At 36.2% G+C, this 15417-nt stretch overlaps 2 protein-coding genes across 2 annotated transcripts; both read left to right on the forward strand.

Moving 5' to 3' along the window:
- The first annotated feature begins 492 nt into the window (after positions 1-492).
- On the forward strand, positions 493-4979 carry LOC119788832 (extracellular calcium-sensing receptor-like). The gene is made up of 6 exons (XM_038293488.1): positions 493-741; positions 839-1136; positions 1287-2078; positions 2151-2378; positions 2497-2620; positions 4021-4979. Exons 1-6 carry the CDS (start codon positions 512-514, stop codon positions 4923-4925), a joined length of 2577 nt encoding a protein of 858 aa, XP_038149416.1. The 5' UTR covers positions 493-511; the 3' UTR covers positions 4926-4979.
- Positions 4980-9429: 4450 nt separating this feature from the next.
- On the forward strand, positions 9430-11573 carry LOC119788844 (extracellular calcium-sensing receptor-like). Its single transcript, XM_038293503.1, has 5 exons — positions 9430-9591; positions 9760-10054; positions 10186-10977; positions 11062-11289; positions 11404-11573. Exons 1-5 carry the CDS (start codon positions 9560-9562, stop codon positions 11500-11502), a joined length of 1446 nt encoding a protein of 481 aa, XP_038149431.1. The 5' UTR covers positions 9430-9559; the 3' UTR covers positions 11503-11573.
- Positions 11574-15417: the final 3844 nt, after the last annotated feature.

Here is a 15417-nt window from a genome sequence, read left to right on the forward strand (position 1 = left end):
TAATTTTGTTTAATATACAAGGTGAATTGGATATGATCTTATTTAATGTTGCTGAAAGTAATCAAGGTCTATGCTACTAAGAATGACTAATAACATTAAGAGGAAATTCAACTTCACTTGATGCTCGGGTTCTGTACATGAAACTGTGTCCTTTTTAACTGACTTACAAACATCTAAAGCACAAATGCAGCAGTACTTGAATATGTGTTACCAATATTAGAGATAATATGATTCAGAACTCTGACATCCTTAAATGCTGATTTATTTATATTCATACATTTGAAAAATAAGTTGTTGAAGAAAAAGTCTGGCATACACAAATTAGGTAACAAGATGACTGTTTGATTATGTCCCTCCTACCTCCTAATCTTGTATTCCGACAGATATAAAAGAAAAAAAAAAACTATTATAATTTATCACCTGACCCTACTGTTATAAATTCCACATAAGGCTTGTTATTTGCATAATGATTAATTGGATGGCACCCAGAGATTTTACTTATCGAGAAATCATGATATCCACACAAAGGTGGCCAGAGCAGAGTTGTGTACTTTTACAGCTACTTCTGTGGGTGTCTTTTGCCCAAACACAAGAGCCAATCTGCAGGCAGTTAGATACTGAGATACCTCAGCTCTCCAAAGATGGGGATATCCTTCTTGGTGGAAGCTTTTATTTTCACAGCAGTTGGAAGAGCAGAGAAAATAATTTTACACAAAAACCATTACCACTGGAATGTATCAGGTAAATTCAAGTTTTTGTGTCTGTTTAGTGCACTGTTAAACTAGGCAATGCTGTCATTTATTCTTACTATCTCCGTCTCATACTGTTTTGTTTCAAGTTTAAATTTTAGAGAGTTCCAGTTTGCTCAAGCTATGCTTTTTGCCATTGAAGAAATTAATAATAGTACAGACCTACTTCCTGGGATTTCTCTTGGATACAAAATCTATGACACTTGTGGCTCCGTTTCTAGAAGCATAAAAGTTGCTCTTGCATTAAACAATGGCAATGAAAATATGTCTTTTACCTCTGAGGGGGAATGTCCCAGGCCGGTACAAGTGCCGGCTATAATGGGAGAAACCTCCTCTTCCCCTAGTACTGCAGTAGCTACTGTCTTTGGAGCATTTCATATACCAATGGTGAGTATGTTTAGCTAAATATACACATGTATTTTAAATATGGTTAAAACGGATTGCAGCTTACAAAGGTGATGTGTGAATATATATATATATATATATATATTTATTTTACAATTTATTTTTTCAAATAAATATGTTTTTTGCTCATAGATCAGCCACTTTGCCACATGTGCTTGTCTCAGTGATAAAACCAAATACCCATCGTTTCTTCGAACTGTACCCAGTGACTATTATCAGAGCAGAGCTCTGGCTCATTTGGTCAAGCATTTTGGTTGGACTTGGGTCGGAGCTGTCAGAACCAATGATGATTATGGCAACAATGGCATGGCAACATTCACTGAAATTGCTGAGCAGCTGGGCATTTGTCTGGAATATTCTATATCTTTCTTTAGAACAGATCCTACAGAAAAAATAAAAAAGATAACAAAAACAATCAAGGACTCAACTGCAAAAGTAGTTGTTGCTTTCCTCTCCCACCGAGACATGGAAGTACTCATACATGAGCTGTCCAACCAAAACCTGACAGGGTATCAGTGGGTCGGCAGTGAGTCTTGGATCTTTGATTCACAAATTGCAGCAATGGATAAAACTCACATATTAGATGGAGCGATTGGCCTTTCCATCCCCAAAGCACATGTCAGTGGTCTCAGAGAGTTCATGCTTGATGTAAAACCGCTAATTTTATCAAATAATAAGTTGTTTAGGGAGTTCTGGGAGACATTGTTTCGCTGCAAGTTCAAGCAGGCCAAAGAATCTGAAACACTGAAAAAATGTACAGGATATGAGGATCTAAGAGGAGTGGAAAACAGCTTCACTGACATGTCACTGATGCCCATCTTTAACAATGTCTACAAAGGAGTGTATGCAGTGGCCCATGCTTTGCATAATATTTTTGGCTGCAGTAAAACGTGTAATAATAGCGCGCAGCTAGATCCATATATGGTGAGTGCAATACAGTCGTATGTGTTATATTTTGATATTATCTAAATACATTAATGAATATATTTATCTTAGATTTTAAAACACATCCAAAAAATTAACTTTAAAACAAAAGAAGGGGATGAAGTTTACTTTAATGAGGATGGGGATCCACCTGCAAAGTATGAAATTATAAACTGGCAGCCAAAAGAAAATGGCATGGTGGATTTTGTCACAGTTGGTCTTTATGATGCATCATTTCCTGCAGCCAAACAACTAAACCTTCAAAATAAATCCATAATTTGGACCCACCGCTCAACAGAGGTTAAAACCTTTTCTTTGATAATGTACATTTTCTCTGAAAATGAGAAAGAAATAAACCTTTAAACACAATCTCATTTTTTTTTTCTTACTTTCCTTCTATCACTTTTAATTTGTTTAGGTGCCAGTGTCAGTTTGCAGTGTAAAATGTCCCCCAGGAACACGTAAAGTTCTGCAGAAAGGAAAACCTGTATGCTGCTATGACTGCATACGTTGTGCCAAAGGAGAAATGAGCAACATCACAGGTTTGGTGTTTTTATGTGCAAGCTTTTAGAGTAATCTGAGTCTTTACAGTTTGAGGCTTTTAAATATCCATATTTTTATTGGTTAGGCAAAGAAGAATTTAAACCTTGCTGAGTAAAAATGAATCACTTTATATTCATTATATAGTGCTTTAAATTCACATATTTGTTAATGAGTCCACAGAAACCATTGGGATAGAGCCATAAATATTATTTTGTCAACAAAGGTTGCGGAAGATGTTTGAAATCAAATTTGGGTTGTTTAGATTTAAAAATAGTTGCTTTTGCTTTGAGCTTTTTCCACATATTTCATTTGTCATTTGTAAAATGTGATGTGATTTGTCTTACAATATGTAGGTCTCAGGTTTAAATCTCAATTCCCTCCAAATGCACAGCTCTTACATAACATGTTGATTTGAAAATGATTGCTGGAGTGAGTAAAATAATGTAGAATTGAGTTGACTCTTAAAATTCTGGCCACTAGAATAGACTGGAAATTTATATAATGAGGTTATACTCTTGACCTAATGATAATTTTGATAGACGCTCAATCGTCACCACCTTTAAAGGAAAACTCCAATCAGAATTAAATCTTCTGAAAGTACTTTAAATATAAAATGATTACATACTGTTCAATATATGATAAGTCCCAGGGCTGTATCTGGTGTTTGTCAGTACATGCTATTATCCAAGTCACCTTGAAAACATTCTTCTTCAAAATGTTGGCTACATATTAGGTGTTTTTTTCTCTGGCCAGAAGCTCGATGGCAAATCCTGCCTCTTCAAGTTTGCAATCCAATGACGAACCCATCCATGGAGGATCATGAATTGGAAAGTTTTTTTTTTTCACTTTTACCCGATGTATTCCAACATCCAACTGCCATGCATATGGACATTGACAGTTTAACTATAGAACTCTCGAATTTCAATGGTGAAGTTCTCTCGAAATCTTAACTAATTGTTGATTGCAGATGTGTCTAGTGGTTCCCATTGATTTTGCATGTAAAGTGGGGAGAATGGGCTTACCACACCGTGACGTCACTGCCGGAAGATGTCAGAAGTGAGGTGTTACTATATTTGGACAAAAATGGCCGGTCCTGGACTCAGTGATCGCAATGAAAATTATTATTTTTATTTTTTTACTGATTAAAGTTAAATTCATTAAATCACCACAAACACATTAGTTTTAGGTATAAAAAATGATCCATTGATCATTCCTTCCTGACCAGACTTTTCCTTTAATAATATTAAGCTAACTAGCTAGCTAGTAATTTATAGAAGTTGCTACAATGTAACATAAGGGGTGTAAAGTTGAATTTCATTGAATTTAGTAAAAAAACAAATCCAAAACACATTGTATAAAGGAAAATAACACCATTCTAAATGTCATTATTAATTTACAGATGCTGTATCTTGTGTGAAGTGCCCCCCCGAATCTTGGTCAAATGTGAGAGGAGATGCATGCGTACAGAAGGAGGCTGAGTTCCTTTCATTTGAAGAAATAATGGGAATATTGCTTACTTCTGCAGCTTTATTGGGAACGTGCCTAACTGCTGCTGTTGCATTAATATTCTTTAGACACAGAAAAACTCCTCTCGTAAGGGCAAACAACTCTGAGCTGAGCTTTCTCCTCCTTTTCTCCTTGACCCTGTGTTTCCTCTGCTCCCTGACCTTTATTGGACAACCCTCTGAATGGTCCTGTATGCTTCGTCACACAGCATTTGGCATCACCTTTGTTCTTTGCATTTCCTGTGTCTTAGGAAAAACTATGGTGGTTTTGATGGCATTTAAAGCTACACTTCCTGGCAAGAATATCATGAAATGGTTTGGACCAACACAGCAGAGACTTAGCGTTCTGGGTTTTACTCTTGTTCAAGTGATCATTTGTATCCTCTGGTTAACAATATCTCCTCCGTTTCCAACCAAGAACTTCAAAGAATTTAAAGACAAAATCATTTTGGAGTGTTCTCTTGGGTCAGCTGTGGGCTTCTGGTCTGTGCTTGGATATATTGGACTTCTTGCCTTGTTGTGTTTTATGCTTGCTTTTTTGGCTCGCAAGTTGCCGGATAACTTTAATGAAGCCAAATTTATAACATTTAGTATGTTGATATTCTGCGTGGTGTGGATTGCCTTTATCCCAGCATATGTCAGCTCTCCTGGAAAATTTAGTGTTGCGGTAGAAATCTTTGCCATTCTTGCGTCCAGTTTCGGAATGCTTTTTTGTATCTTCATTCCAAAATGCTATATCATGCTAATAAAACCAGAAAAAAATACAAAAAGAAATATGATGGGTAAGGGGGCTCCATAAGAGACAGAATTTAAACATGGAAAAAGCACAATTTGAATAATTTTTTTTACAATATCAGGGTGAGATAATGTGTTTTTTTTTATCTGATTAACAATTCAATTGATAACTTCTAGATCCCATTTATTTATAATACAATTGTAAGCAAGCCTGCTGGGAGGCGCATCCACATCAAATGCGAAAGGAAAAAACAGGAGAGAGTGATTCACGTTATTCCTATGTACAGTAGAAGCTTGTTTGTGGCAAAGCAATGCCAAATGCAGGTTTCTGACAATAAAAGGGTGGATTATGGCAAAGTGAAACCTCTGGTCGGGTCATATCACCTTGCATCAACCAACAAGGACTGAATGTGGTTGTGAGCAACTAACTTTGACAATTTGCCGTAATCACCTTAGGGGTGAACGCACCATTAAAGATTGATGTAAATTCTTTAAGCAAGTAATTTTTGTTAATAATGAATTAGTTTTCATTAAATGTAGAATTAGATTGATATGTTTTATGTATTCTGTTTTTCATTTAGAAGATGCATTTTCTTGATAATGTAAGGAAAGAGCTTTATAAATGCTAAAATGTTTTTGATTTTGTGAAGGAAATTTTTAATATTTGTTTCTTAAGGTTTCATTTTGCTTTGAATTATTTAATATTATATTAGCAAATATATAATACAAAGATATATAATACAAAGATGTGGCTGAATAAACATATTCCATTTAACAGAAGAACACTTGAAAGCTGATTTCATTTAAAATAAAGAGCTACCTTTAAGTTTAAGGCTTTACATTAGGGGTCACAAACCTTTTTAAGGCTGACCTATGAACTGGAGGGGTGAGGGTTCACCTGAACGTCATACATTAAATATATTTTGAATGTTTCTATTTATTTCTAATAATATTTTACATATTGTCATTTTGAAATCTCTAAACAGCAAATTCCACGGTGTTAAATATGCAGTGTCAAAGTCCATTGACTCTTTCAAAGTTATTACTACAACAGCTGGAGTAAGATACCACCCAGTGTTGGTGAAAATATACGTTGTTAAAATAAGCAGTGGGAGACGTACTCTGGAAAGCTCCACCCACCTCCTTTGTCTAACAGAAATTCCAAGCTGCCATTTTCTAGACCTTTTTCACGGCAACCGGAAGCTGCGTCAGAAAGGGCTAGGGCACTTCCTGTTTTACTCTGGAAAATGTCTCTCCTCCGGTTCTTTTCGTCATTCTTACTGCAGCTTGCGATTTCGCCCACCAAAAAATGTGTGAAAGGATATACGTTCTTCCCCGAAATATATATCCACAGCTATCAAGGTATATAAAGACATAGCTTAGCGAGCTAACCGCAAGCTACAAGATATGAACTACACTAACATCGTTATGAATCCTAACTTATTTTGCGTTGAATATTGGAGACATAGTTTAAACTTTTCAATTATATTGTGAGACTGAAATATGTTTGCCAGTACAGTTTGTGAAAAACAGCATGGTAGAACTTAGTTATGAGATACTATATGACGCTTGATGTTGAAACTACAGTATGCTTTCCTTCTACATGCCTTGTAGTGTCAAATATTGTCAAGGGGCAGGTATCTGTCAGAGCTAGATGCTCCAAATCCATTAAGAAAACTGAGGAACAGCACAAGCTGTAGTTTGAGACAGAAAGTCGGTTAGTTCCTGTTCGTTAGTTTGAGTCCCTGTTCATATTTGAAAGCTGAAGAACTTTCCACGTACGACTTCTGGACAACTCAGAAGTTATTCTAACAAAAAAAGAGTAAACCTGATTGTTCTATGCTATGTAATATCCTACCATATACTAAATATACTAAATTACATATACTGTCATAATACTGACACCTGCTGGACTTTAATCCCTATATACAGCCCAATTGACAGCCTAACACTGACTTGATGACCTAGAAATACTATAATTTAAGCCATTCTATGTTACATTGTATTATGTAATATCCCTAAATATATATAAATATGTTTGATATTTTCAGATGCAATCCATAAATAACGTGAAAAGTTAGGTGAACATGTGAATTAATTGATTGATTAATTGACTTCATTTTTTCTCACAGTGGAGAAATGTATTCGTTACATCGGCTCACTCGTTTTACTCACTTATGTTACTTCAACACCTCTATCGATGTGTTCATGTCAATACAATAAGAATTATAAAATGTGAACATTAATCCTTTTGTTCTTTTTTATCTCCAGCTGTGTGAATCAGTGTAAATAGTTGTTGCTCATGAAACACACAGATGTGCAAATTTCTTTAAAAGGCTGTTGCATAATTTACGAAAATATGTTTACTTAACTGCAGTTGTCTTATAACCTGTGTTAAAATAGCTTCTTCTTAAGGCTGTGTTAGGTATTTGCAACTATTGTTGTTTAGATTTGATACATATTAATTTGCAACATAATTTAAATCAGTGTATAGAGTACAATTATAAAATATGAAATAGTTAAGGTGTTTTATTTTTATAGGATATTGTAAATCTTAATTTGTTTTCCTTGCAATTCACTTTGAAAAAAAAATGTAAAACACATTTAAACACATTTTTACATAGCACTACCAAATTAACATACTGGAATTATTTAGTCTGCAAGATAAACTGTGTCTTGATGATTTGCCAAAACACAACTGTTGTGGCAGATTTGATTGACAGTACCTATTAAAGAGAGAGGCACCAGAGAATCCTAGATGCACAGTCAAGGAAAAGTCTGGGTCTCCTCTGTCTCTTTCTTGCTAAACTGGCCAGGATGCCTAAATAGTGGAATGATGAGTCTGGCTCCATCTTCGTGAAGGTCTTGAATGAGGAAGCCTTTAATGTCACCAACCCACAGGGAGCAACTTCAGAAATTTCTAAAGGCATTTTGGCTTTTCTCATGACTTATCCACAGGATGATGGAAGAGAGCACAATGAAGAGGTAGTGACCCAAGTGAGTCTCGAAAGCAGACTCTCTTGTTGCTGGTGCAGTCAAGTCATTCCTGGCAAAAAGGAAAGGAAGCAGCTCCATTTCTAAGGCAGGTGATGGTGAATCCGCTAATAAAGTTCTCTGGTGTGAAGTGGCGGCTACATAGGAAAGTGCTCCCTGTGTTTATGTAAACCTTCATCTTTTCGGATCGCATGGATCCGCTGCCTTTGTTGGTCCGGGTCCATCAGAAATGCATGATAGGACAGATATGACTGTTTTTTTGCCCCACATGAACAACCAGGGACTGAACAAAAACAACTGAGCCATTATCCTAGCCTTTCAATGATAATGCTATAGGCACCGGAAGTTCTCAAACACCACATCAGTTTTAAAACCCATGAGGGTGAAAATACAGGATTTCATTTGTGCCAAAAATATGATCATGCGCCTTCTGATGTGTTGATGTGTCTAATATAATAGACACATGAACGGTTCATATAAATGTAACCCTTTCACCACGCGGCACAATATAATGTTTGACCAGCTATTGGTTATAGACGCCCTTTAATTTTATACTATGGTGAAAGAGACATTCCAATGAATTAAAACTGTGTCTAGAGGTTTACTTTGATACCCAAAAGCACAAACGTGAAATACCTGTGCAGATGGCATAACAATGCTCAGAAAATTACTTAGTACATAATTAGTAACTAATTAGTGGTTAATTTCAGGTCAATTTAGCTTAAAACAGAGGCCTTTATAAACCCTGGTTATGGCATACTTTTTTTTTTTTTTTTTATTTGTTTAATGTTTCTATTGACCTCCTCATTTGACATATCTCTGTATGGATTCTTTGGGCTACAGACTTTGGAGTAGCAATTTCTGTCTTCAATGCTATTGTGTGGATTGACAAATGTCAGTGCATAATGTATAAAATGTCACTCTGGTAGCTTTTCTGTATTATTACTGTGTTTATACTTTTTTAAACACGTGTAACAATTACCTAAAGAGGCCATTCTTAATGTAGATAAATCTAATAACACTGGAAACCAGTCTCAAAATCTGAGGAAAATGATGAGTAGTTTATACAAAATGTCTTCATATCTAATGAAAAAAAAAAGTATACAGTATTACGAGTTATGTCATTTAAATATAAGATAGTGGAGCCCATTTAGTCCTTTCTGTAGGGAGAATTAATTAAAGAATAAAAGTGTTTTAGTACTGTTAAAAATGTGTGGTATGGATTTGGCTGCTTGAGAGCTTATACTTTTTTAGTATGCATCAAAGAATAAATATCGGAAAGAAATTAAATCATGCTACATGGCAAGAATAAAACATACCTATTTAATCAGCATGTTTTTACTGTCCTCCTCATCTATCCACACTTTGTAGGTCCACAGAGAATATTCCTTATTATTATTATAATACATTTTATTGCTTCCAATAGTATAAATATCAATATAAACTTGTTATCCAAAAGTAGGTATATATAATGCTACCAGTTGATTTGTGTTTTTCACTCACCATGACGTCTACACAGAGGTGGCCAGAACAGGGTTGGGCACTTTTGCACCTGTTCTTGGTGGCATCTTATACTCAGGCAGAGGACCAGATATGCACACAAATAGGAGACCCTGCAAACCCTCAGCTTGTTAAAGATGGGGACATTGTGTTAGGAGGACTTTTTTCTTTCCACACCAACTGGGTAGAAAAAAGAAAACCTACATGGAAAAGCCCAAGCCACTGCAATGCATTAGGTAAGTAATCAGGAGGGAAAAAAACGATAAAAACTTGCAGTTGGCGTGCAGAAAAGATATTAATATATGGGTTTTACATACTGCATACATATTGTACATATTATAGGAGTTTGATCTGATTAATGACAATGTTTGTTATGACATCTTTCTATAAATGTTTGAATCAAGTTTGAATTTCAGAGAGTTCCAGTTAGTCCAGGCTATGCTTTTTGCCATTGAGGAGATCAATAACAGTTCAGACCTACTACCAGGCGTATCTCTGGGATATAAAATATACGATACATGTGGATCCATTGCAAGAAGTGTGAAAGTCACACTGGCCTTGGTAAATGGTAATAAAATGGTGGCTTCGCCTTCAAAGGCATGTACAAGTCCTTCAAATGTGCAGGCCATAATCGGAGAAACATCTTCTTCTCCTTGTACTGCAATAGCCACTGTTATGGGTCCATTTCACATCCCACTGGTAGGTATAAATACTAAAAATGTTATCAAAAATGATAACATTTACAATCGTTTAACGTTTTGTTGCTTAGATTAAACATGGCTGGTGTTTTCTTTTTAAATAAAAAACATAATTCTAATTGTTTTTTGCAGATCAGCCACTTTGCCACATGTGCTTGTCTCACTAATAAAATCAAATACCCCTCATTTCTTAGAACCATACCCAGTGACTATTACCAGAGTAGAGCCCTTGCACAGCTGGTAAAGCATTTTGGTTGGACATGGGTTGGAGCTGTAAGGTCAAATGAAGATTATGGCAATAATGGCATGGCCACCTTCATAGAAACTGCACAGAAGTTGGGCATATGTGTGGAATATTCTGTATCTTTCTTTAGAACTGACCCATCAGACAAAATACAAAAGATAATTAATACTATTAAAGCTTCAACTTCAAAAGTAATTGTTACCTTCCTCTCCCACATGGACTTGGATATATTATTACATGAGTTGTCTGGTCACAACTTGACTGGCTACCAGTGGGTGGGAACTGAAGCTTGGATATTTGATTCTAAAACTGCAGAAGGAGATGTTAATCACATTTTAGATGGAGCCATAGGCCTTTCCATCCCCAAGGCAAATGTGACTGGTCTGAAAGAGTTCATGCTGGATGTAAGGCCACTGAACTCATCAAATGCAGACTTATTTACTGAGTTCTGGGAAACATTATTTAGCTGTAATTTCAAACCGTTAAAATCCACAGAGAATTATAGAACATGTACTGGAAAGGAAGACATAAATAAAGTGGAAAACAGTTTCACTGACATGTCGCTCATGCCCATATTCAACAATGTCTACAAAGGAGTGTATGCAGTGGCCAATGCCCTACACAAAATTATGAGCTGTAACAAATCATGTAATAAAAATATGCAACTCGACCCTTATACGGTGAGATTAAACAAAGAAAAAAAAACAAAATCTTATTTGCTAAAAGTTTTCAACTTGCTGATCTTATTACGAATTGATTTTTAGATTTTACAGCACATAAAGGGAAGTAATTTCAAAACAAAGGAAGGTGATCATGTTTACTTTAATGAGAATGGAGATCCTGCTGCAATGTATGAAATCATAAACTGGCAGCCAGCTGAAAATGGTACTGTTGACTTTGTGACGGTTGGTCTGTATGACGCAACATTACCAAATGACAAACAAATGAATCTGTACAACAAAACCATCATTTGGATGCAAAACTCTTTGGAGGTAAAAAGCTATACAGCTGCCAATGCCAGCATTCTCTGTATTTTAAGTCCACTCTTTTTACAGCTGTATAATTTTAAATTCTAATGTTTTTTAATGTGAGTTTTGTCTTTTCAGGTCCCACTGTCAGTTTGCAGTAAGAAATGTCCCCCAGGAACACGAAAGGTTCTCCTGAAAGGAAAGCCTGTGTGCTGTTTTTTGCCTGAATTTATCTGAGAATGCTTAAGGAACAATTGATATCATGTTGACTCATTATTTTTAAATGACAAACCAGCATTTGCTGAAGAGTAAAGCCTTTTAATTAATATATTTTAAAAATGTAGTTGCATATAAAATTTTATTTGATCCTGCAAAACGAGGTAAAGTTTTTTCCCTTGTTTTTTGTGTCCAACACCTTCACTGTTTTGCACATAATGTCTTCAACTTAGTCTTGCAATTGTTTTAAAATCTTTAAGGGGCTGAACAAATAAATTATTAAGCATAACATTTTTTGGTGATGCCAGTCAGTTCCATTATAATAATTATCTGATTTATAGAACATAACATTACAATTTAATAACACAGTAATTACATTTTTTATTAGATGACCTTCATTTTCTTGAATTTCTTGTTCTAAAGTGATACTACGTGAAGAATACAACTTAAGTAATGGTGGTTTAGTTATTTTTCTTTATAAACACATCTCAATGAAAGCATTTTGACATTTTTATTTGATCAAAATCTTGTCTATTATTTCAAACTCTGAAGTTGTTGCAGTTGCGGTTTCCCTGTATTTTCTGAATCTAGTTTGTTTTTTTACTGGATATCTTGGTTACTAAAGTATTCTAACTTGCTAAAATGTTTTGAATTGACTGATAAATACTAACAACTAGGGCTGGGCGATAATTCAATAACGATATATATTGATCGATAGACGTGTGGCGCAATAGAAAAAAAGAGGGTCGATAAAAGTTCGATAAAAAAGAAACGCAGTTTTCCTTCCTTCTCATTGTAGCCTAGCATGTAGGTTTATGCTAGTCACTACGTCCTCCCAACCAATCACAATCGCGAACCCAGGCACGCCGTCATCAAGCGCCGCCCTCTCAAACCACAACACAGAGCACATGAAGATGTGCAGCAAGGAGAGGCGGAGGAAATTGTTTCAAAGAAGGGTTTTTGTAGTTCGGCAGTCTGGCAGTATTTCGGTCATGGCAAGTCGGACCAAAAACAAACCACAGTCATCTGTAAAATGTGTAGGGAACCAGTGAAAACCAAGTCTGATAACACAACCAACTTTTTTTTTTTTTTTTTATCATCTCAGCCGCTCACACCCGCAGGAGTAGGAGCTGTGTAGGCCCCGACGCAGTTCTCCTCCGAGGAATCTTCGGGAATTTCGGGAAAATATATATATATTTTCAGTTCTGGGCAGTTTCCCACGTAGTTCTAACAATTGAGATAAAAATGCTGAGGGGCCAGAAACTTCAAAGAAACAACTCAGGTTAAAGCAGGAAACGGGGGCGGCGGTGGGCATTTATTTCTTTGTTATATTTATTTTGGTCACTTTTCTGGTCACTTTAGTTTATTCATTGTCAGTATTTAATAACATAACCCAGGTCTCTTAAGTTATTTTTCTTTAAAACAATTCTGTTATGGTTAAAAAAGTTGGTTAAATAAAGATTTAATTCGAAGTCTGTGTTTGTGTTTTTTATAAAAATTAAATCATTTAGCAATATTATAAAAAGTCCAGGCAGAGCTGCACATAAAATATGGTTTCAAATCTTTTCAATAATTATCGATATCGATCAATATGCATTTTTTTTTATCGATAAGCTTTTTTTCTATATCGCCCAGCCCTACTAACAACAATACATGGTCAACATTATTTTCATTTTACTATATAAAATGATCAAAAATAGCAAGCTGTGAAGGCATTGCAATTTTATTTGTATTGCACAATTCAGTACATGGACAATTCAGTGTGCTTTACATAAATTAGATAATAAAATAGAAGAAAAATAACAAAAACATTTGTAAAACAAATAAAACCATTGTACCATGAAAAAGCAGAATAAAACCAATTAAAAAAACATGATAAAAGCAGATAGAGAAGAACATAAAAGAGTGGGATTACGACCTTAAACTAATAAAACCTATGGGCGAGCAGGTGGCATGACCCATTTATGGAGGCCTTGGTCCTTGACACTGTCAGGGCTCCAGTCTGTTTGTTTGTTTTGGTGTTTGTCTCCCTTCCACCAGCAGGAGGCGCCTGGTTCTGGTCCGCCTCCTCACACACCTGCTGATGGTTACCTCGTTAACGGAGTGCTCTTAAGCTGCTGATTGCCACTACCTTGACGCCAGGGTGTTTGCCAGTTTTTGGTACTCTAGCCAAGCTGAGTTTTTGCTGAGTAAGACTGAGTTCTTGTCCACCTGAGTTTTAACTTTGTTTTTTGTCTTTGCCTCTTGGCAGGAAGTCATCCTGCAAACTGGACCTTTTCGGACCTCCACTCCCAGGAGGGATCAACTGAGCCTCAAACTGAGCTGGAGATTCAAACTGGAGATTTGGATCCAGTCTCCTTGAGACGATGTTGAGTTTACTCTCTGAGCAAGGGAATCATCTTCACTACGACCCGTTCAAGTACAGCAGGAAACCTGAGTGGCAGTCAGTATCTCCGTTCACCTACACCGTCCGAGTTCTGGGTAAACCCTGTTCCGCCCTCCACCGAATCAGACTAACTCTGGAAAACAACGCACAGATTGGAGTCAAAGATTCTTAAACTTCTCTGGAAACGTGAGTCAAAAACCAGATCCTCTTCTTCAAATCCACAAATGAAATTTCCCACTGAGCCTGATTTAATCATTTGTCTTCCCCTCATCTTCCAGTTCCGGCTGAGCAGAGTTCAGGGCAACACTGCACCGTGCTTAATCTCTTCAATAAAACCTTTTAAACCTTTCCCCTGGTCTCTCTGAATTGGTTTCTCTGCATATGGGTCCGAGCTTTAGATAAAATAATGACAGACACGGCCAACCCGGATTGTGTCGTCTGTGGTCGTTTGCCGCATGTCTTTCCCCCTCTCATACCCGCTTTTCTGTTGGCGTATTGTCAAAAAAATGAGCCACTAGTGCCATAAAAACTCAACAACAAAAAAGCAATAAAACCCCACTTAGCAGTTTAACTTCAACAGTCAAAGGCAGTTCTAAATAAATGGGTTTTTGCTTTGATATAAAAGAACTCAGACTATCAACACTTTTACAGTCTTCTGGGAGTTTGTTCCAGATCAGCGGAGCAATGGAACTAAAAGATGCTTCTCTATGTTTGGTTCTAGTTCTGGGTGTACAGAGTAGGCTTGAACTAGAAGACCTGAGTGGTCTGGAAGGTTGATACACTAATAATAAATAGGATATGTACTGAAGTGGTGATCCATTCAATGATTTATAGACTAACTGTAGCATGTTAAAGTCTATTCTCTAAACTACAGGGAGCTAGTGTAAGGACTCTACCTTCTTGATTCTAGTTAGATCACGAGCAGCAGAGTTTTGGATCAGCTGCAGCTGTCTGGACTTTTTTGGCAAACCTGGGAAGACACTGTTGCAGTACTCAATTCTACTAAAGACAAATGCATGGATTTTCTAGATCCTGCTTGCATATTAGCCCTGTAATCCTGGACATGTTCTTCAGGTGATAAAAGGATGACTTGGTAACTGCCTTTATGTGCCTCTGAAGGTTCTAGTGAAGAAAAAAAAACAAAGAGCTTGAAACTTAAAAGTTTCAAATAAAATAGTCCTTGTGCCACAAAAATGTTGCAAGTAGCATGCATTATGAAACCAATGTTTGCCATTTAAAATTAAGAAAACAGCCCATGTCGCTGCTCAAATTGCTTTCTAAAGAAAGTATAGAACTTAGAAAAGGTAGCTAAGTTCTCTTGTCTTGAGAAATAAATACATGTCTTGAGATAGATACATTTCTTTATAGAGGTAACCAGACAAAACACTAATTTGGGCTGAATATTTGTCTATTTTGATAAGAATGTTGCAGTTATATGAAGGTTAACACATGGTTCCCTCTGAGATTAGTTTAATTTAACCGTTTCAAATTGAAACATCTTTTCTTATACTTTAATATTTTTCCTAATGCATTCATCTTTAATACAGGCA

This window comes from Cyprinodon tularosa, unplaced genomic scaffold (assembly GCF_016077235.1).
Source record: "Cyprinodon tularosa strain WSP-4 unplaced genomic scaffold, ASM1607723v1 ctg327, whole genome shotgun sequence".
NCBI classification, from domain to species: domain Eukaryota; kingdom Metazoa; phylum Chordata; class Actinopteri; order Cyprinodontiformes; family Cyprinodontidae; genus Cyprinodon; species Cyprinodon tularosa.